This window comes from Bison bison, unplaced genomic scaffold, assembly GCF_000754665.1.
Source record: "Bison bison bison isolate TAMUID 2011002044 unplaced genomic scaffold, Bison_UMD1.0 scf7180017864197, whole genome shotgun sequence".
Taxonomy (NCBI): Eukaryota; Metazoa; Chordata; class Mammalia; order Artiodactyla; family Bovidae; genus Bison; species Bison bison.
Window position 1 is genome coordinate 1017001 of NW_011494769.1, and position 24873 is coordinate 1041873.

At 40.3% G+C, this 24873-nt stretch overlaps 1 protein-coding gene across 1 annotated transcript in view; it reads right to left on the reverse strand.

The window, feature by feature from the left end:
* RYR3 (ryanodine receptor 3) overlaps positions 1–24873 on the reverse strand; it is a 567299-nt gene that overhangs the window by 326393 nt on the left and 216033 nt on the right. Inside the window, exon 3 of the mRNA XM_010844173.1 lies at positions 21879–21986. Within this exon, the coding sequence (XP_010842475.1) occupies positions 21879–21986 (108 nt within the window). The remainder of the gene's footprint in view (positions 1–21878; positions 21987–24873) is intronic.

Sequence of the window (24873 nt, forward strand, 5' to 3'; positions counted from 1 at the left end):
CAAGAGCAATTCTATAAGCACATCCTAGTCATCCTCATTCCCTCACTATATGTGAAATCCTGAAAAACCCAATGCAGGACACTAAATCCTTTTCTTCACCACTTTTTCTGGATCCGATACTCTATTCTTCAGCTAGGTAATTGCCAAGTCCAGCTTTTGGGTCCCTATTTCATGATACAAAGACATTCTAAAAAGTCTAAGGTATCATTCTCTTAATTTGACACCTTGATTTTCCACTTGTAAAAAGATAATTAACCTGGATCTAAAACTCTTAGTCAAAGATTTCTGAGACATTGGCCATTGAGAAAGCAACAGCATCAGGACAGAGTCCCCTAATGAGGTTTCCCCTGTAAGAAACCTTCTAAGCGAGTCTGGGCCAACTCAACCAGGAAAGTGCAGGCCCCTAAGATAAAAACACATGAAAGGACGCCACATTCTCGGCATCCTTTGTGGGCCTCTAGGGATATTGTTAAAAACTGAAATCATGAAACAGAATTTTGATGAAGTTCAGAAAAGAGGAGGACGTGCAGCATCTCCCTCTTTCCCAAGTTCAGTGATCATGATCATCTCCCCAGTTGCCTTAATGACAAGACAGGCCCACGGTTCACAGGCTGCAGGCACAACAAGATTCCAAAGAGAAAAGGCTGAAACTGGTTTGCAGAGGGCCTATGGCAGCCTTTGCTCTGTCTGTGGCCGTGTTCTCCCTGCAAGGTCAGCAGGGGGACTGTGACTCCAAGGAGCCCCACCTCCCACCCGCTCAGGGCTGCCTCCTCTCCACCACTGCATATCCCAGAGCCCAAGGAAAGGATGCTCCAAAAGCTGTGCACAAAGACAGGTCAGCATCATTAATTTCTTTCACTTCTTAAATAGAGAAAACACAAGCAAAACCTCAATAATCCATCCCCCGACTGAGCACTGAATGCCAAATATACCATAGTTTGTACCAAAAATGCCAAATTATATTTTACAATTCACTGAATTCAGCCAACCTTCCCTCATGGATGCACCTGGAATTATTCTTCCTCAGTGAGGAGGATTTTGACACTCATTTTTGTTCAAGTCATTAATTTCATTGCCACATGGGAACAGTTCAGGACAAAAGGATGAAAGGCCAGAACCTGATGTGCGGAAGTGTAAGTTCTGGGTCTTAAGCATCATCAGTAACAAGAAGCTGCACAGCAAGAAGATGTTTTCTTTCAGGCAAGTGCTTACAGGGCTTCTCTTTTGCACAGATCTGGCTGAAGGGGTAAGGAAAATCTGAGAGATGGCTCAGATAACTTAGGGATCGCAGAGGAGCTGCTGTGATGACCCCGAGTTCACAATTTCCTGTGAGTACTTCAAGTCATGAGAAGGAAGAACCTGTGGATGGTGCAGATGTGGGCCCTGTACTCATGACTAAAGGCAACTGAGGAATCTTCTGCCTTTCAAGTCTTTAAAAATAAGGGTCCTGGCTCTTTGAGACTGGTGGACACATGCAATCGTGTTCTCTCCTCTCTTTCCCGACCCATGACATGTGAGGAAATAATTAAATGACTTCTGGAGATTCCCACTTGGGCTGTGATTTTACAAATGCTGATTGTGAAACAGGAGGATAAGCATTCTTCATTGAGGGGGAACAAAGGTGGACATGGGATTGCCTCCAAATTGAGCATGGGGTCATTCTAGATGAATCTGTGCTTTTCTTAGAAGGTAGACACGTGACAGCCAGGGTGGCAGCTTGAACTTATTTTCTATTATGGTATCTTATAAAGAAACAAATTGACAGGAGATATTTGTCAGGGTATTAATGACATTTAGGCTGATGACAAGGATACCTTGAAAGAGGTGAAGCAATTATTTTCTTCTCTGAATTAATTTTCCCCCTTTCTCCTATAGCTCACTAACAGACTTGTAAGAACCTGACATTGCCAAGTCCATTCTTTACATGAAAGGCCTCTGTCAGCCAGATCTGTTTTCCAGTCACTGCTCTAGTTTTTATATGAACCACACATCCTCATCATCCATCAGGCCTCTGATGAAATTACAGACCAGCGGCACCAAAAACTGTGCTCAACCATTTCCTTTCACCCAAGCTAATGAATAACAAATATTTCCAACAAAAATCTAAAAGGTCAGATTACCTTGACATGAAAAATCAAATACTATCTTTAATCTACTATGTCTCTAGGGGAAAGAAAAATCACCATTCACCCTGGGAATTAACAAAATAGGGGTCAGTTTTTATTACAAAACCACTATTGAGTCCTACTGTGTGCAAATACCTCTATTCATATGAGCTATGAGGAAGAAAATGAACTTTAGTATATTCTGTTATTTGGTCCTCCTTCTCCCCTGCACTCTTTAACCTATTTCTCTCTCTCTCTCTCTTTATCAACACCACTTCTTTTTCCTTTATCCCTCCAACTCCCTTGCACTATTCCCAATTATGTTCTTGCTGCATAGAGATAAATGTATCCTGCTCTCTCTGCTGCTGCTGCTGCTGCTAAGTCGCTGCGACCCCACAGACGGCAGCCCACCAGGCTCCCCTGTCCCTGGGATTCTCCAGGCAAGAACACTGGAGTGGGTTGCCATTTCCTTCTCCAATGCATGAAAGTGAAAAGTGAAGGTGAAGTTGCTCAGTGGTATCCAACTCTTAGTGACCCCATGGACTGCAGCCCACCAGACAGCCTCCATCCATGGGATTTTCCAGGCAAGAGTACTGGAATGGGGTGCCATTGCCTTCTCCATCCTGTTCTTTCTACATCCACAAAATAAGACTAGGGCCAACTTTACACTTCCAAGAAAAACAACACACAAAAGCCTGATCTTTCCTTGAAGGATATGAAGTGGCCTTAGGTAGAGGAGCTGATTCTCAGAGTTCTGTGTGTATGTTCAAGCCAGTGGATGGATAGAACAGGTGCTCCTAGTACTTCCTATGTGTCTGTGGACCACACACTGTTCAGAGGCAATGGGTCTTCAGAACCTCTCATGGGTTGATCATACAGAATTGCACCTCAATCCCAGATATCCATCAGAATCATTAGTAGGGCTTTCAAAATGAAAATAAAGAAAAAAAAAAAACACCCCAAAGGCAGGGCTATTTTCCTAAGACTCTTACTTGATAGATCTTTGATGAGTCCTAGGGATCCTAGATAATTCTAAGACATAGCCAGGCTTAAGAGCCACCACCTTCTGAGACCTTCCCAGCCACAGTGGGCCCTTCATATAAGTACTCTATATGATGCTTACAGTCAGCAAGTACCTCCCTGTTCTCAGAAGCCTCATTCTGGACCAGCAGCTGATTTTTCTTTTAGCATTTCTCCAGAATCCTACCAAAGCAAAGAACAAACATGGCTGCTGCCCGTGGTCCCTGAAAGCTCGAGGACTCATGTTCAGCTAAAACTCTCAGTCTCTTAGCTCTGCTGCCATGTTTGTGACAGGTGGAAAGACACAGATAACTGCTGCAAAACCTGTGTGGAGAGGGCTCTAGACAATTTAGACTTGGTTTAAAAAGAGTCCAGGCCCATGACTTCTAGGTCTCTACACCCATCGTCATGGATCTAAGACCAGCTACACCCTTCCTGAGCTGTGTTACCTGCAATCTGGCCTTCCCTCTCCCACCAGTCTGGATTTTATAAGGCCTGGGAAGAGATGAAGTTAAGGGCAAAAAAACAGAACAGATGAGGGGGAGTGACTTTTACTTTTCTTCTCTCACTACTTGGTCACCCCATCCCTACTCAGTCACTTCCAATCTTCTATTCTCACTCTGGTTTCTGTGTTCCTGGCCCTTCTGCATTCTCACTGATAACACTCCACTTTCCTCCATACATCTATAATGTCTCTTAGAGTTGTTCTGAATCATCTAACACTTGGGCAGTGTGATTCACATGGCTGCTTTCAAAAGCCTAGCTTAATTCTAAGTGTTCTTGCTACCAACTAATTCTTCTGTCAAAAAGAAAAATAAAAAAATTTTTTGAGGGAAAAAGTCTCTTCTTCTGGCCTGTGAATAGAAGCCAGGCCCTGGATAGAGGAAGCACTACCTGAACTATTTTCTCCCCTTTGTACAGAGAGTAAATTCATCACATGGACATTGATAGGATAACCGATTGGGACTGACAGTAAAACCAACTAGAGCTGCAAGAAACCACAGCAAAGCTTTCCAGGCAAGAGGATAAAGGCACATTAAAATTAGTACCTTCTACCTGTGAGAAGTGGAAAAGACTAGAGATGTTGTCAAGAAAATAAGAGATACCAAGGGAACATTTCATGCAAAGATGGGCTCTATAAAGGACAGAAATGGTATGGACCTGACAGAAGCAGAAGAGATTAGAGGTGGCAAGAATACACAGAAAAGTGTATGAAAAAAATCTTCATGACCCAGATAATCACGATGGTGTGATCACCTACCTAGAGCCAGAAGTCCTGGAATGTGAAGTCAAGTGGGCCTTAGAAAGCATTACTTCGAACAAAGCTAGTGGAGGTGAAGGAATCCCAGTTGAGCTATTTCAAATCCTGAAAGACGATGCTGTGAAAGTGCTGCACTCAATATGCCAGCAAATTTGGAAAACTCAGCAGTGGCCACAAGACTGGAAAAGGTCAGTTTTCACTCCAATCCCAAAGAAAGGCAATGCCAAAGAATGCTCAAACTACCACACAATTGCACTCATCTCACACGCTAGTAAAGTAATGCTCAAAATTCCCCAAGCCAGGCTTCAGCAATATGTGAACCGTGAACTTCCAGATGTTCAAGCTGGTTTTAGGAAAGGCAGAGGAACCAGAGATCAAATTGCCAACATCCACTGGATCATCAAAAAAGCAAGAGAGTTTCAGGAAAAAATCTATTTCTGCTTTATTGACTATGCCAAAGCCTTTGACTGTGTGGATCGCAATCAACTGTGGAAAATTCTGAAAGAGATGGGAATACCAAACCACATGACCTGCCTCTTGAGAAACCTGTATGCAGGTCAGGAAGCAACTGGACATTGAACAACAGACTGGTTCCAAATAGGAAAAGGAGTACATCAAGGCTGTATATTGTCACCCTGCTTATTTAACTTATACGCAGAGTACATCATGAGAAACACTGGGCTGGAGGAACCACAGGCTGGAATCAAGATTGCCAGGAGAAATACCAATAACCTCAGATATGCAGATGACACCACCCTTATGGCAGAAAGTGAAGAAGAACTAAAGAGCCTCATGATGAAAGTGAAAGAAGAGAGTGAAAAAGTTGGCTTAAAGCTCAACATTCAGAAAACGAAGATCATGGCATCCGATCCCATCACTTCATGGCAAACAGATGAGGAAACAGTGGAAACAGTGGCTGACTTTATTTGTCTGGGCTCCAAAATCACTGCAGATGGTGATTGCAGCCATGAAATTAAAAGACGCTTACTCCTTGGAAGGATAGTTATGACCAACCAAAGACTGAAGGCAGGAGGAGAAGGGGATGACAGAGGATGAGATGGTTGGATGGCATCACTCAATGGACTCAATGGACATGAGTTTTGGTAGGCTCTGGGAACTGGTGATGGACAGGGAGGTCTGGCGTGCTGCAGTTTGTGGGGTTGCAGAGTCAAGACACGACTGAGCGACTGAACTGAACTGAACTGAACCTGTGAGAAGAGGAGGAGGAAGACAGTGAATGGCTCAGAAATGTCAAGCATGGTTTACAATTTGAAACAACTTATACCAAAATAGGCAAAACTAAATCACACTTGTGCTAATATTTGACTCCTTTAATGGTTGGAGAAACATCAATCAATCATTTCCCAGTGGGAGTGTGATGTGATGATTTGGTACAGAAAAGAACACTGCAAACAATGATTTAGCTGAAAAAGAAATAAAATGATCCCATTTATGATAACATCAAACAACAACATCCTTAGGAAAAAATGTAGCCAAGGCAGTAAAAAAATTTTACACTGAAAAAATACAAGACCAATAATGCAAGAAAGTGAAAAAGACACAGATAAATAGAAAGATGTCCTGTGTTCATGGATTAGATGATAAAATATGTATACTACTCAAGGTCATCCATGGACTCAGTGCATTCCTAACCAAGACTGCAATAGCATTTTTCATAGAAATAGAAAAAAATAATATTGAAATTTGTATGAAACCAAACTATATTACAACTTTTATCAAAACAGTATAGTATTGACAAAAAAACAGACAGATAGACTAATGGAACAGAATTAAGAGCCCAGAAGTAAACTCATGCATATATGACCAACCAATACATGACAAGAGAGCCAAGAATACTCAGTGGAGAAAATACAGCCTCTTCAGTACAGTGCTGGGAAAACTGGATATTCACATGCAAAAGAATGATCTTACACCATTCAAAAATTAACTCAAAATGGATTAAAAACTTGAATGTATGACCTGAAACCACAAAAGCCCTGGACGGAAACCTAGAGAAAAGCCTCCTGCCACAAGTCTTGGCAATGTTTTGATTTGTTTTTGGATATGACACCCAAAGCAAATGCAACAAAATTAAAAAATAAACAAGTGGGACTATATCAAACATAAAAATGTCTTCACAGCAAAGCAAATAATCAACAAAATGGAAATGGAGGAAAATTTGAAATTAAGAATCAGATAAGAGGTTACTCTCCAAAACATATAAAACACTCAGACAACTCAATAGCAAGAGAAAAAAAAAAAAAAAACAACCTCCAAAACTCCAAATACTTCATTAAGAAATGGGCAAAGGACTTGAAGTGACATTTTTTCCCCCCAAAAAGACATACAAATGGCCAAGTACATGAAGAGGTACAAGCACTTCTTCATTAGGGAAATGTTATGATATCACTTTATGCTGTTAGAATGGCTATTATCAAAAAGACAAGAGATAATAAATGCTAGCAAAGACACAGAGAAAAGAGAACCCTTGTGTACAGTTGATGGAAATGTAAAGAAGTGCAGCTCCTGTGGAAAACAGTATTTTAAATTAAAAAAAAATTAAAATAGAACTAACATATGATTCAGCAGTCCACTTCTGAGTATTTATCTGAAGGAAATGAAAAGACTATGTCAAAGAGATATCCACACTCTCCATGTCCAGTGCAGCAATTTACAGTTTCCAAGACATGGAGACAACCTAAGTCCATCAACAGAAGTGAATGGATAAAGAAAACGTGGTGGAATGGACTACCGCTCAGCCATAAACGAAGGAAATCCTGCCATTTGCAACAACCTGGATGGACCTTGAGGGCATTATGCTAAATGAAATAAGACAAATACTGTATAATCTCACTTACATTTGGAATCTAAAACTCAAACTCATAGCAAATGATATCAGATTTGTGGTTACCAAGACAAGGGATTGGGAGTGGTGGAATTGGGTGAAGTTGGTTAAAAGGTATAAACTTCTGGTTTTAGGATAAATAGGCATTGGGGATACAGTGTATAACATGATGACTATAGGTAACGCTACTGTATGGTATGTTCGACAGTTGCTGAGAGAGTAAATCCTAAAAGTTCTTGTCACAAGGAAAAAAATTATAATAATGTGGATAAGAGGTGATGGATATCAACAAAACTTACTATGGTAATTGTTTTCCAATACGAGTATGCCGAGTTGTCTCAGTGAATACCAGTGTTGTATATCAATTCTATCCCAATTAAGCAACAACAGCAACAAAAAGAATACTGCAGTGGATTTCTCCTCTTTACACTGGGAGGGATCACTGCTTGTCTATGAAAGATCCTCAGAAACCTGAAGAAGTAACTCTGTTATCTACAGAGTCTGCAGTGAGAGGGAAACGCAGAGGAACAGAGAGTCTCGATTGAAAGCAGTTAAGAAATTCGTGGTAATTTATCACTGTCTAATAATCAATATGCTTCTATATATACCTGTTTATGCACTTTCAAGATCTTCCTTAATACACTAGAAAATCGTGCCATGAAACCAGAGGAGGGAAAGGATATACCAAAAGGATCCCCTAAGTGCTTTTTAAATAAACGGAGAAAGGACAGCCCAATACAGTGTCACAGGAAACCTGTCACCTCAAAGAGCAAAAATAATTTCACAAGTGCTCATGTTTTAATAAGGCAGAAAAATTAAGTAAGGCTGAAATTACACTAGAGTTATCATTGTGAACTTTAAATTCATGTTCTTCATAAAAATGAAGTCTTGATCACCATGTGCTATAAGTAATATTTCCTTTCGGTATCATACGAATGCTTCCTTCCTACCAGTCATGATGCGGTCAATCTAACACACAGCTCTCACCACAGAATCTAATCTCTAATATTATTCACTATGAATTTAAAGAGTCATGCAATTTCATGTCTGTGATCAAAAAGAAAAAAATTTAACATGGGCCTGGGCTACCGTACACCTGCAAGGAAACAAGGCTGCTGTCAAAGACCTCAGCGGGAGCTAAAAGGGCTCACGAGCACCGCCTTGGGCCACACAGACGGGGTCTGGGCATCACAGAGAATGTGAAGGCTGCATCTTGGGACATGCCAGGTACCTGAAGAGAGATGTGAGTCTAAGATGATACTAAAGCAGGAATGCGATGACACAGTATATGAAAGTGTCACCATAACATACACATGAGCTCCTACCAGCCTTACAGCAGGGATTCTAAGCTCAAATTATGATAGCCCTATATCGATGTTATTTTTCATTCACTAGATTATTAAACAAAAGTAGAAAGTAGAAAGTCTGTTTAGAAAGTGGGAGAACACTGGAGTTGTGTGTTTGGTTCTTGCACTGTTTATAATAACATGGTGACCCAAGTTGTCCCTTATTGGTGAACTACCACAGGGATCACTTTTCAAAAAAAAAAAATCTGTTATGAAGAATTTTAGGTGCTCTATCTGGGACAGAATGGTGCACAAGGCCTCATGAACCACAAACAGGACCTTCTGGAGTCAGGAGGTCCCAGCTTCAAGGAGGTTGGGGACCATGTGTAGGAGGTAGAGCCTGAGCCTTCCCTGGTCTTGAGGACCCTGGGACTTGAAGGAAAAAACTGGCTTCAACCTGAGACTCCTGTCCTAGATCAAGTGAGTATATTTAAAATAGATCTTACAGATTTGGATGTCTTTTGTTTTGGAGGAATACACATAGGTATATACGCTAAAAACAAGATCATCTGGGGATGGCTGTACCTATGTTTTGTGCTAGACCTGAGTATCAGTTAAAGTAGCCCTTACTGGATGAAACAAGAGTGAATGTCTAGTGTGGAAATCTCTTGATTCATTTGGGATGTTTCACAATAAACGACAATCAGGATATGACCTTTTAGAGGAGAGATTTAAGCAAGTTTTCACCATAATTTAATGCAAGAAACTAAATGGAGCCTTTTTTCTTCTATTAAACTATAGTTTAGTAGCAGAGTATTACAGTGGATAAATAAATGAAATAAAAAGGACAGACACAAATAGATTCCTTTTATATAGGAGGATACGTTTGGAAAGACAAATGTAAATTTGAAGGAATGTTGTGAATGTTGATTGATATTTTATTATTCACAAGAAAGAAAAATCTCAAGGTTCATTAACAGGATTAAAATGAAATGAATGCATTTTTGAAAAAAGTATACAAGTCAGTGAGTCCTTATGGACAGGCAGAAAAATGGGGGAAAAGGACCGGCAGAACCCAGGAGCATTTTATATTCCTGAAAGCACACACACACACACACAAAACTAAGTGAAACAAGAAATCAGTTGCCAATTGACCTGTTAGCTCTGGGATTCAGCAAGTGAGCTTATTCCTGGTTGCCCTGGGAACAGCTCAATCTAATAAAATCTAATAAAAAATTACCAGCTAAGTCAATAGCATTAGAGGTGAAGCAACTATGGCCTGGGTAGCTCCATTTGTAGGAGATACAGTTAAAATTTTAAGAGGGATTTGTGCTCTAGGAAAAGACTGAGGTTTTGAGACAAGGAATTGGAGTTTTATATAAACAGGTTAACTTGACAGTCCATTCTATTTTTCAGTTTTCTTTCCTTATGATTAGAACATTGATGTTTTAAAAAATGAAATATAGTTGATTTACAATGTTGTGGTTGGTTTCAGGTGTATTGCAAAGTGATTTGGTTTTGTGTGTGTGTGTGTGTGTATGTGTGTGTATCCATTCTTTTTCAGATTCTTTCCCCTTAAGTTATTATTAACACAAAATATTGAGTAGTGTTCCCTAGTGCTGTATAGTAGATCCTTGTTCTTTGTCTATTTCATATATAGTAGTGTGTATCTGTTAATCCAAAACTCCTAACTTCTCTTTCCTCCCCCTCCCCTTTCCAGTAACCATAAGTTTGTTTTCTATGTCTGTAAGAGACTGCATCCTTGAGAGAGCCTGGGAGTACCACAGTCCTATTGTTTCTTCCACCGACACTGACTGAAATGAGTGTAGCCAATAAATCATGGATTTGTGTATCCCTGTTCCCTACACACTGAAGCGGCTGCCCAGAGGGAACAATGAACTGAAAACAGCAGTTGCTCATTCTTCTGGTGATGCAGGCCAATCACTTTGGGTCAGAGAATTGTGACTCCTGCTGCTCAGACCACCCCCTGGCCCTTAGCATCACCTAGGGCTGAGGCCTGCTTGGGTACAATGCAGGAGTAGAATAAGGAGTTGAATTCACCACAAAATTTACAACCCTGAGGGGAGGAAGAGGTTTGAAAATGCTAGCATCTTGTTAAATACACACCCTCCATTTTTCCCATTATTGAAAATGGATGAAATTGGTATAGAAACATGTTACTGGACCCTGTTAAAGGCTGAGAGAAAGAATGGTGAATTTGAGATACTGTAATACATGAGGTTATTTTTTTCCAAAATTTGTGTAAATCCTAAATTGGATCAGGGTTTCCCAAGAGTCCCTTTAGCAAGCTGACATGGAAATATCCCCACAAGGGTAGGGTATAAGGTAAAGTTGCTGGGGTTGTAACATGGAGAAACAGTCCTACAAATTATTGGAGCAAAAGGCCTGGTCCTCTCGCCCCTGGAGCTGTGTCCTGAACTGAATGAACACGAGGTGAGCTGCGTTAACCTACAGAATCAGCACCACGGATAGCTCCACCTGCTTGACTGACTAAAGGTGCCTCAAGAATGATAATTCAGTCACCTGTATCCACTAATAAGATAAAATCTAGAGATTTTTGTACTCCAGCTGTAATTTTGAAAACTTCTGATACCAAGTCATAAGCTTCAGAAAAGGGACAACTATTTAAAGATAAACACATAGTTTAAAGAAAAAAAAGCCATGCATTCATCTTACCTTTCTAATATTTCACCAGAGACATGAAAACAGGCATTTTTCGGTAGTGATCAAGCCATAAGTTTTCATCACTGCCCAGCCCCACCCAGAGAGCAGGACTCAGGGGGCTCAGGAAGAGGAAACACTTCCTCAAGCAAATTCCCAAAGGCTCTTCTTCACAGAAGCCTGCATAGGGCTGGCCACATTGACCCAGACACAGTTTTGAACTCATTCTCAGGAGCAGCATCCTGGTTCTCCTGCCCACTGCCCTCCACCTTATAAAAGCTGATGAACAGCAGAGAAATGCAGGCAGGGAACCCAGCCTCTAGCTCCATATCACTAATGGCAGCAGGTGATTCTTAATAATGTGCTGTCTTCACTTGTCTCTCCATACCAAAAACACAGGCAACTGGTGCCCAGGAACTCAGAGCCCCCTTCCTTCCATCATGGAGCTAAGGTCCAGAGTAACCCACCAAGGAAGATGTGAGTGCCTACTACCAACAAGGGCATTGACCCTCTGGGTTTCATCAAAACAGTTTTTGGAAGTCAAAACACATGTCTGGTGTTTGGCTGGAATTACTTAGAATATAAAGTCCACAAGCTGTACATGAAGACAGTCCTGAGAGGTTCACAAGTTCAAGAACTGGTGCAATTTCAATAATAGGACCAAAACGGATCATCCGTGGTTGCCCATCTTTTATTTGGCCCAATACATTTTGCATTTTAAAAAAGAAAGCTGTCCCCTATTATCACTACAATTTTCAAAAAGAAAATACACTAGCTTTATTACAATTATGTTATAAAATACTAAGAAGGACATAATCATTATGCTAAATGAAATATGTCAGATAAAGACAAATACTGTATGATATTGCTTATACCTAGAATCTAAAGCACACAACTAACTGGTGAATATAACAAAAAAGAGGCAGACTCACAAAAACAGAGAACAAACTAGTGGTCACCAGTTGGGTGGGAGGTACAAACCGCTGGGTGTAGGATGTGTGGTACAGTATGGGGAATATAGCCAATGTTTTCTATTGTAGCTGTAAATGCAGTATAACAGTTAAAATGGTATAAAAAGTAAAACATTTTTTAAAAATGCCACAATCACAGAAAATAAGAAAGGCAGACCTTTCCATTTATAAACTTTGATTAAGGAAACAATTCATACATTGTCTTTATTTCCAAATTTCCCTGATGACTTGCAAATTCTTCCTCATGGATAGACATTTGTCTTGGAAGAGAGTCTAAAGATGCTCAGGAGTCAATAGTGTAGTTCAGAAGCCCCATTTTGCAAAGGGGCAGAACAAGGCCCAGAGAGGAGCAATGCCCGGGCCAGAATGCCCAGCCCCTTCTAGTCCTGCATTTACTCCCTCCCACCAGAGCAGTATCTCCAGACTGAGGAACAAGGCTCAGCCACTCCCTTCTCCCTCTCAGTACCAGCCTAAGTCTCAGCTACCAGAGATGCCAGATAAAAAGATACATCCTTCCTTTAGCTTTCCTCCTGTTCTTCTACAGAGCGGGAATACTTTTATCACACAAACTCCCGAAACCTTGTTCTTATTCTTGCTTTCTTTCCATTGATTCCATTTAGTCATTCCAGATCCTTCCATTTGAAAACCAAATATTAGTAATCATAGCATTGGGACACTGGCTACATGGTTTTTACTCCAGTGAGGATTAAAGCACCAGTTAAGATCAAGTAAATTTTTCTTTACTAGAATTTCCAAATAGGTGCTTACATTAAGCTTTCATGAAATGAAAATAAATAAGAGGTCTTTTCTTCTAGTTCATTCAGTTTTCCCTACAAAAATATAATTTAAACCCTGCTAGTTATTAAAGTAAATTTCACAATCAAAGGGAAGTCTAATAAATCACCTGAAAGGTTCCGATTCTCCCAGGATTTCTTGAATTTCCAAATGTGCTTCATTTTTAAAAGGTAAGCAAGTCTCTTGAAAGATTTCCCCTAATTCAACTATTCCACAATTTAGGATTAAATCAAATTCCTAAAAATGTAGCTGAAATTCATCTCTGACTCTTCAACTAGTTTTTTTTTTTTTTAAGTTCAGCAAATTTATCTTCAAAATATCGCATGTAAGAATACAACTATTTACCTCTTAGTATGTTCCAGAGAAAGTTTAAGTATGCCAATCCTTCCTCACTCCTCTAAGAAATTTTAATGAAGATGTTTAATTTTTTGCAATTAATATGTTAAGAGCACACACACACACAAACATAATCACTGAAAACTACATCTATTCTAGCCCTGGGAAAGAAGCTCAAGCTTTCTAAGATAACTTAGGCCATTATGACATGACTATACTCCCAGAGCATTTGAATGTCCACAGCAACAATAAGAGGAATTTCAGGGTTTATGTAACATCAGCCAAGCTGATGTAACATTAGCAAAATAACCCCAGGATGACACAGGCATATTTACTCTAAGCAGGAGGTACTGACTTCAGAATGAAAAAAAAAAATCCACTGAAGAAAAGGCTATTCCAATAAAGCTGAAACATTATATTCAGAAAGAAGTAGATTTGATAGAGTCTGGAGCTTTAAAAATTAATTCTGTGGCCTCTTCACTTTAAAATGCTTCTACTCAGGATATGAATAAATGTAAAAAGCTAGTTAACTTTAATGGTTATTCTTAAATGTTGAAATTAACATTTGATTCTTCTGCTGGTTCACTTTGGGGATGCTGCATGAAAAATGGGAAGTATCCAACTAGCTTTTTCCATTTTTATTATGAATTTCAGCTTTCCAGAGGAGCAGAGTTGGACTTGCATAATAGACTAGGTGAGTCTGAAGCACCGAGAAGCTTGGAGTAAGGCAAGGCTGCACACTTCTGTCACCTTACAAACTTGAACCGTATGGCCACAGGCCGTCTAGACCATAGTCAGAGGGAAAAAGACTTTAGAAACAATTTTCGGGAGTTGGTGATGGACAGGGAGGGCCTGGCGTGCTACAATTCATGGGGTCGCAAAGAGTCGGACACGACTGAGCGACTGAACTGAACTTCAATATGTTGAAGGAAAAGGAAAAAATGAGTCCACAGGCAAGCCATCCTTGTAATTTCAGAGCAGCAGTTTAACAAGTTTCTTAGCAACAAATTTCTAAGTGTGCAGGCACCTCTAATTCCACCAGATTGAGGTGTGTGGTGCGGTGGTGCTTTTTTAAATTGTAGAGGCACAGAGGATGGAAACGGCCTTGAACACTCACAGGTGAAAAGCCTAGCTCATTACGAATGCAGCTAGAGTCAGCTGTCCATGCAAAGACACATACAGTAAAGGAGTGAATAACATACCCATTCCAAGAGGCCACTGAGCTAGCAAATCAAACACAAAACAGTCAATGTATATTTGAGTGTGGATCAGTCCTGCTGAAAGCGTTCAAGTCATCTGAGGAATCTGCTGATACTTAGAAGAGCAAAAACCCCAGTGGGAATAAAATTCCTACCTAGTGAATATTTTGTGATTTTAGCTAGGACTAAGCAGCAGCACTAGATGTAAAAGTTTGTTTTTACTTTTCCAGTACCATGCTGATGTCATCAAGAAACTGGCAAACAAGCCACACACTGTAGCCTAAATTTGTCTGTAGCACTTTTTTTTTTTTTTGGTAATTATATTTATGCAAGAAAATCCACCCAAGGACAATGGTCAGTACCTACATCAGAAGATTTGGAATTTCTTTTTCTTAGAAATATTGCAAGCAACCAATTAGACTTTTTCTTTTACCAAAGAGGAGTTTTCTTACCATGAAGTAAAGTCTCCCAGATGGCAAATTTTAATGATATCATGTTATTGAAAGGCCAGCTCAACAATATGAGTTACTTGTGCACATTTTCATTAGTATTAGCTTATCAGAGAAACATTTAAATCCATTATATCAGCGTGAAATTATAAAATAGCATAATGAGAGAACAGTAAAAAGGGGAAAGAAAGAAGAGAACGGGCATAGTTTGATGACAATTTGGTCTGTGAAAAAAATACATTAAAAACCTTAGTTTGGAGATGTTTCATTATTGTATAATTTCTGAAAATGATATCTGGCTCTTGAAGAAAGAAATTCTGTCAAAACTATAAAATACCTCTCATATTCTTCCATAAGAAGATTTATAGGCTATTCATGTCTCCAAAAAAATTAAAACCATGTTGTCATCACTTAGAGCTTTAGGGTTGCTGTTATGGATGGAATTTGAAAAATTCTCTCTGTTCACACCAGGAAAGAAAGAGAATAAAACCATGTATCCATCTACCGAATATTATGGGAGCCAGGGTCTCTAGAATAACGACTAATACAAACAAGTTAATGTTTCCACAATTAGTGATGGGCTATTGTCACTGGAAGGCTTCCCTGGTGGCGCTAGTGGTAAAGCATCTGCCTGCCAATGCAAGAGGCATAAGAGACACAGGTTTGATCCCTGGGTAGGGGAGATCCCTGAAGGAGGCCATGACAACCCACTTCAGTATTCTTGCCTGGAGAATCGCATGGACAGAGTGGCCTGGCAGGTTACAGTCCATAGGTCGCAGAGTCGGACAAGACTGAAGCGACTTAACATGCAAAACTCCAGTAGGTGGCAGTTCTAGGGCTAAACCACCTGACACAGCTTTGTCACCAAAACAGGCTGCCATTCGCAAATGTGAGCAGACTCTAACGTGGAGCAGACTGTCAAGAGGAGGTTTTGATATATAAACTCAAGCTTTTGCATATAAGAGGGATTTCACCAAACAGGTTTGGTGATTCTGTTAATACAAAAGTAGTACTTTTTTTTTTAATAGTGGGTGTGGATGACCAGCCATAGGTTAAAAAAAGAAGTGGAAGCATCTGAAATCAGCATGTTATTTTTCTCCTTTTAAAACAAAAAGCAGGATGAAGTTAAACAAGAATTTAACACTGTGGTATCTGGATCTTCCCAGTTAGGCAGCAGGCAGGCTTGGGTAACATCCCCAGGATGAACAACCTGACAGGTGCTGGCACTGGTGAGGGGAGGTCCTGAGTGGGAGCACCGAGGAGGCACTTGCAGAGCTTGGCGCAGTGGCTTCTCACCACCCAGTACAAAGGAAGTCCAGACCTGGAAACCTAATGTGGTGATTTTGGCATATTCTGACTACCCCTTCTGTAAGGCATATATGGGCAAGTCCTGGGACTGACATCCCAAAACAGGCAGAGGTGTCTTTGTATTTTTTCTCCAAAGAAAATCTGATGTGTCCTATTTTAAAGGTGCAACTAACACCCCCTGTTAGATTTGACTCATCAAATGATTTCTTTCTTTTAAACAACGGCAATGGGGATGAAGTTTATTTAGAATTGTGTATATAGTTCCTCCCTCAGTCTTGTTCCCTTCCCCACACACATACCAAAGTAAGTTCTCACTCCAGCTGTTTTCTGACAATTATGGAGGGAAGACTAAAACCTCAGAAAACTGAGAAGTGACCTCTGGTTGATGGGGGTTGTCCCTTCTCTTCTGTAATATACAGATGATGGGGGGATCTCAGGGCCCCAGGAATAAAGAGGTAAGGCTCTGATTGGCCTTCTTCATTCTGGAAGTTCCCACAAGATGTCTTAAATCTGGGCACAGCCAAAATTCAAACTTTAGACAACAGGCTTCTAATTGCCCTCCTCAGCATCTGTTTTGATTTGTTCATTACCTAACCACATCAGGGGAGGTGCATCTTTGACAGATTCTTTTTTTAATGATGCTGTCACCTTTCTGTGACTAGATTTTCTGTGACTTTATAAGAAGGATGAATGCTTTGAACCTGGCTACAATGTATCTCACGACACATACTTTAAATAAAATCTACGTGAATACAGCAATATGTAAGATTATGCCTCCTTGGCTGTTTAGAAGGTCACACAATGCCAGGAGGCAACCTCTAGCTTCTCAGAAAGCATGAACACGTCATTCTTGAGCATGACAAACGTGCCACCACATGTGTGCATTTCTTGAGCAACTGTGCTGTGTATAGTACTCCCTGCTCAAAGACAGGGGCAAGTGAAAGGAGTCTGAAGCTCCTCTTCGTGTTAGAGGGACCATCTCATAATTAAGTGTTGTTCAGTTGCTAAGTCGTATCCTACTCTTTGTGATCCCATGAACTGCAGCACACCAGCTTCCCTGTCCTTCACTAACTCCTGGAGTTTGCTCAGACTTGCATCCATTCAGTCAAGGATGCCATCCAATCATCTCACCCTTGTTAGCCCCTCTCCTCCATCCCTCAGTCTTTCCCAGCATCAGGGTCTTTTCCAATGAGTCAGCTCTTTGCATCACGTGGCCAAAGAATTGGAGCTTCAGCTTCAGCCTCAGTCCTTCCAATGAATATTCAGTGTTGATTTCCCTCATAAGTAATACGGGGAATTAAAAGACCCCTTCACAGTGAGTTTATCTGTGAGAGAGGTTCTTACAGAAACAGTATCTCTCCAGGTCACATCTCCCAATCAAGTTTAAAAGGCTGATTGTGTATTTGCATTCTAGAGATTTTAGAATCTGAAGTCAAGCATGATCTTATACAACCGTAACATTCATTCTTTTTACATATATTGCATCTCCCTTTTTTAAGTAGTAAAAGTCTGACAGTGATTAAGTCAACTTTTAGAGAAAACCTGAGCCCTTATCAGGAGTGCAGCTGGTAACTGTGTTAACCAAGGTCTTTCATTTTTAGAAGCATTATATTCATTCATGTCAAAATTCATTTGTAGTTATACGGTATGGTCATATAGCATGGGAATCTCCTTCCTTTGAGGCATTTGAGTATGTCTGAAGGATCTGTGACAGGAGAAGGCAGACCAGAGATGAAAAGAGGAACCAATATTCATTTCCACACCCATAGGCACTTGTCAACACTTATGTAATTCTCACCTGATCTTAGGAGGGAGGTTGCATTTTGAAGGTGTGGAAAGTCAGGTACGGAAAGGGGAAGCAATTTGTCCTAGAAGTCACTTGCTCCTGTATAGCCTGGACTGAAAACATATTAACCTGACTCCAAAAATGGAGCTTCTCTCACTGCACATGTTGCTAGTTTTGTGTTCAGTCATTGTTATAGGATGATGAAGACTGAGGACTCAGAGGGAGATGTGACATCCTTTTTAGTTCCCTGTCCTGCTGAAGGTGGCTGGGGACCTCATACACTGTAGGTTCCATTAATGTAAAAATATATTATATTTGTATGCAGGGATTTTACATCAAAGTCCAGCTATTTAATTGGCTACAGTGCCAAGCATCCATCTCTTGGTAATATTCCCCAAAATAACATCAGATAGGACTTAACCAGAGGTAAAGTGACCCAAGGATGAGCTTAGTGAGGGTGGGCTCTGAGGGGCACTGACATCCTCTGCCCCCCTGGGGCCTTCTCATCATTCAGTTTCCTTTTCAACATAAAGCTGACTCTCAGTTGCTACTGGCTATAGCTAAGGATGTTTCAATAATAAACCCTCTGTTGTTAAACCAAGGTGGACACCTCTGTTTTCTTTGTTACTGAAAGGAATTGCTGCAGAACCACCAATCCCTGCAGAAAGACTTCTGTATGCTCATCATATGAATAAACAAATATCATTTTTAAAAAGTCCAACTGCTGTGCAGCAGTGAACAGACACACAAAGACCAATTTATTCCCAGGAGGAAAAATGATACTCTTCAAAGCATCCCGTCTGGTGGTAGTGATGATCATTAGTGTAAGTAATATCCATTTAAAAGCAGTAAATGTCTCTTCCCAAACAGAATGGACTGGCGTGCAGAGGAGGTGTCAACCCACTCAAACATCCCTTGGCTCCCCAGAGAACCATTATGGTCTGTTGTGTTAACTTACTTCCTTCTTGATTTTTCTTCTTTTTTTCTTTTTCTCCCCCGCTGAATATTATCATTTCAAATCAAATTAAGTACTAATAGTAAGTGCGTACAGCAATCACTTCAGAAAAGCAAAACATTCAGACTCAAGAGGTTGTATGAAAAATATTATTCCTCATAATAAAGATTGAGAGCCCAGATGGAATTGTGAGAGAGTTCCAAGAGGGTTCTAGCAACTGAAGCTGCTGTTTGGGTAACTAGTGGAGCCACCAACAAATAATAAAATCTAAATCATTTAAAGACAGCACCCTCTCCTATCTGTGCCCCAGCTCTCTTTTCAAGTCTCTTCTTTCTAGCTCTAAGATCTCCAGTTATTAATTACAATAGAAGTAATATATCAGGATGGGAAATCACTATTAGCTCAGTCTTTTCTTTGGTAAAATAGCACAAAATGGCAATACAGTACATGGGAAATTTGAGAGTCTGACTCGATATGGTGATTGTTATCCAATGACTATTTAACCATAAAAATGTCATGGATTGTTTATTTTAGACTGGAGTTTTCAAAGAGACTGGATCCTCCAATAAGACTTAACCTATTGGTCTTTAAATATTGTAAATTAAAGATGGCCCTTGAAATATATAACTACATGGAGTAAACTTCTGCTAGAATATGGATGGTAATTATAGGTATGTATTAGACATACATTCCAAAACTATGCATTCAATCTTATTAGACTGGCGTTCTATTCTATATGGAAAATGAATTAGTTATTCTTTTTCAAAAGACAAACCAGGATAAGACTATTATTTAAGTTCCTGGCAACAAAGAAGAGCATGGATTATAACCAGAACTTTTTAGTTGACTTTGACACCTGCAGGATTCCCTGAACTACACAAATTAGATGGTAAAGAAAAAGAAGTCCTTAGAAATGCAATTTGTGAACAAAGAAGACAAGAGAATGCCCATGAGATAATTATCCAGTGAGCATAGCTTCTATCTTCCCAATTTCTATCCTGGGGCCATATGTTGGCAGGGTCTAACTGATCTTGGTTGACACTGAAAGTGGTGGTATTCCAAATCAGCCAGGTCTTCCTCACCAAAGATGTCTATAAATCATGAGTTAATTATCTTGGAGGAAAAGTGAGCAATTAAAAACTAATTTATTTCACTGAGTTGGAAATGTTTGAGGGTGTGTGCCCAAGGACGAAAGGTTGGGGGTACTGAGGTCAATGTCAGGGAGAGAGAAACTTGAAAAGAACAAAATCTCACCTGTGTTTATGCTCTAAGGAACAAAGCAAAGCTATTTTCAGGTGGTTGATGAAAGCATATTATTCTAAGCCAAAAGAGTGAAGAATCACAAATGTTGGTGTTAAGGACCCTAGCAAATTAATTATACTTCCTAATTTTATAGATAAGAACACTATGGTCCCAAGAGATTAAAAGATTTATGTAAGATCACATTAAGAGCTGAAAGATGACCTAAATGTAAATATTGGTTCCCTTGGGGCTACAGATATTGTCTCTTCTACCACCAATGAGACACTTCATTATATATGAGTTCATTCAAGTCAAATAATAAACTGTGCCAGGTCCTATAAATATTCCTACCTACACACACTACAGAGTCTTGTAATTATAGACTATAGACTTGTAATTATAGCACACAGTAGTAAGAACTTTTCACTGGCCGTTGCTCAAGAAAGGGTACCCATCCTAGAATTTCAGGGTCAACTTATAGGCTTCTCCGTTGACCTAATATTTAGACTTGTTCCTTGAAAGAGAAGTAAAGATCATATAAGGGGAGAGAGAGAGAAGGAGAAAGCTGTTCTAAATGGAGGGAAGAACTGACACATATGATCTGAGGCAAAGAGAATGGTTATGTTTGAGGAACTGAAAATATCCATGTGGTTGGATCACTGGGTGTTTGGGAAGATGTGGTGAGAAACAGGACAGGCAAGGTGAGCAGGACTCAAATCCTGAAGTTCTTTATGCCCAGTTAAGGAATATGGGATTTCATTCATGGTAATGGGCAGAAAGACAATTTTTAAATGGTAAAGTGTGATGATTAGGTCTATATTTTGTGAAGAGCATTATGTCAGCTTAGGGAAAATAAAATAGTAGGTGAGGTAAGCACAGAAGGAATCAGAGTGGTGAGTCTGATGTAATAACCCAGAAGATAAAGGATAGTCCTCTAACACAGTATCTAAGGGGCGTAGGAGAGTGGTGTCTGCATGTGAGATATTCAGTCCATAGAGTTAGAATATTTGAAATGATAAATGAATATAACTAGGTGAGTCATTAGGGAAAGGGTCAAAAATTATTCTGAAGTCTCTAGTCAATGTCTTGCCTGGGAGACCTTTGGGAGGCCATTATCCCTTAGTTAAAGACTTGGAAACAATTTTACTGACAATAGAAACTTAATACAGCTCTGCATTTGCTCATCTTTAGTGAAACCATGAAGATCTGGGTACATGTCAATGACTCTGAATTCTATAGGAAATCCTCTCCAAATGGCTGTAACCTGGCTGTGCTTCATTGGCATAGTCATAAATCTCTGATGAGACTTTTCCAAGAAAAAAGAATCAGCCTAACAGATAACTCCCTCTCCCCTTCCCAAGGCTCTTTCAGCCTCTCCATATATCCTGGTGGATTGTGGGTTCAATGACCTATGCCCCGCTCAGGCAGCATTAAGTTGGTCTAGTCTATTTTCTGGTGGAAGCTGGTTAACCCAAAGGAAGTAGGGCTGCTGAATAAGAGGAATATGAGGATGGATTCAAGGAAACTGGAAAATCAAGGTTTTCTAGTTCAAAACTGGAGGAATGAAATGAAGTGTGTACTCTTGGGCTATGGTGTGTCCCAATCCCTCCCTTCCCAGGACATAATTCAGGTACTCACCCCTTCGCCGCCATTTTCACCTGTGTTGGCAAGCATTTCCTGCAGGGCTCTGACAGAGAGGGACTGTTCCAGCACAAAGTTGCAGACGCAGAGATCTGGAGGAACATACTGTGGAAATAAAACCAGAATGAGGATGCCTACTCATGTCGGTTGGGGATCAGTCACGCAGTAACATCTCAAGGGCAAAGAGCCTATGAATCAAAGTAACATTTGATGGATGGATGGATGGATGAGTACAAAAGGCAGATTTTTTCTTGTTCACGCTAAGATGAGTTTCAAGCTGGATTCTAAAGTAGGAAGAGAAGAAAATCCCAAAGTCTCAAGGGAACAGTGACCAAGATGTCAGGATCAACTTGAGTGAGGGCTGGGGGCACCCATGGGAGAACACTACACATACAGCCTTATTGAAGCAGGGAAGGCTGATTGACACTGATGTCTGGGTGGGAGCAAAGGGAGAAAATCACTTATCCATAATAATTTGTAAGCAGACAAGAGCAAACTGGCTTTCAACAACAGTGACCAAAATAGGGAATCCATTTACTTGTTCAGAAGATCTGGATACCACAGTGTAAAAGGAGCTACATACATTTACTTCTGAACAAAGAAATGTCCAGAACTATAAGAATTGATGATCCCTACAGCAATCATTCTACATCATTACTCAGGTAATACCATGATATTCTCAAACATTTTTCAAAAACAAAGATAGCCTTCTCTGTAGACTGTAGTAACAGTTAATGCTCATTGAGTACTTTTCTAGGCCAGATATTGTTTTAAGTGCTTTGCTTTAAGCGATTTCCTTTAACCCACACAACTATTTCATGTATAGATATTATTAGTATTTCAGCTTACAGCAAAGGAAAGTAAGACACAGAGAAGGTAGGTCATCTGTCCAAGGTGATGGCTTACACTTGGATGAGTTGGATTCAAATCCATACATCTAACTCTATTCCTGCTGCTGACAACACTGCAGATTTTTTCCACAATTAGAATATTTTCAATCAGCAAATATTTAAGTATTATATTTCTGTAAGACACAGCGCTTGGTATTCAGAAAGATACAAAGACATGCAAACAAAAATAACTACTCTTTAGGAGTTTACAACCGGGTTCCACGACGCACCATTTCCCTTGGGAATACCGCATACATTCACCTTTCACATCAAGCCTTTGTCGCCCCTGTAATATTGGCACCATGAGAATACCAGGAATGAGGGCCAGAAGTCACCCACAACTATGTCTAACACTCAGAGACAGATAACATTGCTTTCATGAACCTTCAACTAAAAAGCTAAAGCAAACCTGTTGCTAAAGCAGAGACAAGCCCTCTGCTTCACAACATTTTCATTTATTAAATAAATATTATGAAATCAGCAATCTTTAAGTTCTGCTCACTTTCCAAGTGTTTGTACCTTCTTCCTCCTCCTCAGCCTCAATGCCTTCAAAAAAAAAAAAAAAAAATGACGTCCCTCTTGTTGGACTCGCTCACTCTTTCCCTTTAGTAAAGTTTTAACATCCCCTAAGCCAAGAAATCAGAGAAGGCAATGGCACCCCACTCCAGTACTCTTGCCTGGAGAATCCCATGGGCAGAGGAGCCTGGTAGGCTGCAGTCCATGAGGTTGCTAAGAGTCAGACACAACTGAGCAACTTTACTTTCACTTTTCACTTTCATGCATTGGAGAAGGAAATGGCAACTCACTCCAGTATTCTTGCCTGGAGAATCCCAGGGACAGGAGAGCCTGGTGGGCTGCTGTCTCTGGGGTCACACAGAATTGGACATGACTGAAGCAACTTAGCAGCAGCAGCAGCAGCAAGCCAAGAAATAGAGGAAAACAACAGAATGGGAAAGAGTAGAGATCTCTTCAAGAAAATGAGAGATACCAAGGGAACATTTCATGCAAAGATGGGCTCGATAAAGGACAGAAATGGTATGGACCTAACAGAAGCAGAAGATATTAAGAAGAGGTGGCAAGAAGACACAGAAGAACTGTACAAAAAAGATCTTCATGACCCAGATAATCACGATGGTGTGATCACTGACCTAGAGCCAGACATCCTGGAATGTGAAGTCAAGTGGGCCTTAGAAAGCATCACTACGAACAAAGCTAGTGGAGCTGATGGAATTCCAGTTGAGCTATTTCAAATCCTGAAAGATGATGCTGTGAAAGTGCTGCACTCAATATGCCAGCAAATTTGGAAAACTCAGCAGTGGCCACAGGACTGGAAAAGGTGAGTTTTTATTCCAATCCCAAGGAAAGGCAATGCCAAAGAATGCTCAAACTACCGCACAATTGCACTCATCTCACATGCTAGTAAAGTAATGCTCAAAATTCTCCAAGCCAGGCTTCAGCAATATGTGAACCGTGAACTTCCAGATGTTCAAGCTGGTTTTAGAAAAGGTAGAGGAACCAGAGATCAAATTGCTAACATCTGCTGGATCATGGAAAAAGCAAGAGAGTTCCAGAAAAACATCTATTTCTGCTTTATTGACTATGCCAAAGCCTTTGACTGTGTGGATCACAATCAACTGTGGAAAATTCTGAAAGAGATGGGAATACCAGACCACATGACCTGCCTCTTGAGAAACCTGTATGCAGGTCAGGAAGCAACAGTTAGAACTGGACATGGAAGAGCAGACTGGTTCCAAATAGGAAAAGGAATACATTAAGGCTGTATATTGTCACTCTGCTTATCTAACTTCTATGCAGAAACGCTGGGCTGGAAGAAACACAAGCTGGAATCAAGATTGCCGGGAGAAATATCAATAACCTCAGATATGCAGATGACACCACCCTTATGGCAGAAAGTGAAGAGGAACTCAAAAGCCTCTTGATGAAAGTGAAAGTGGAGAGTGAAAAAGTTGGCTTAAAGCTCAACATTCAGAAAACGAAGATCATGGCATCCCGTCCCATCACTTCATGGGAAACTGATGGGGAAACAGTGGAAACAGTGTCAGACTTTATTTTTTTGGGCTCCAAAATCACTGCAGATGGTG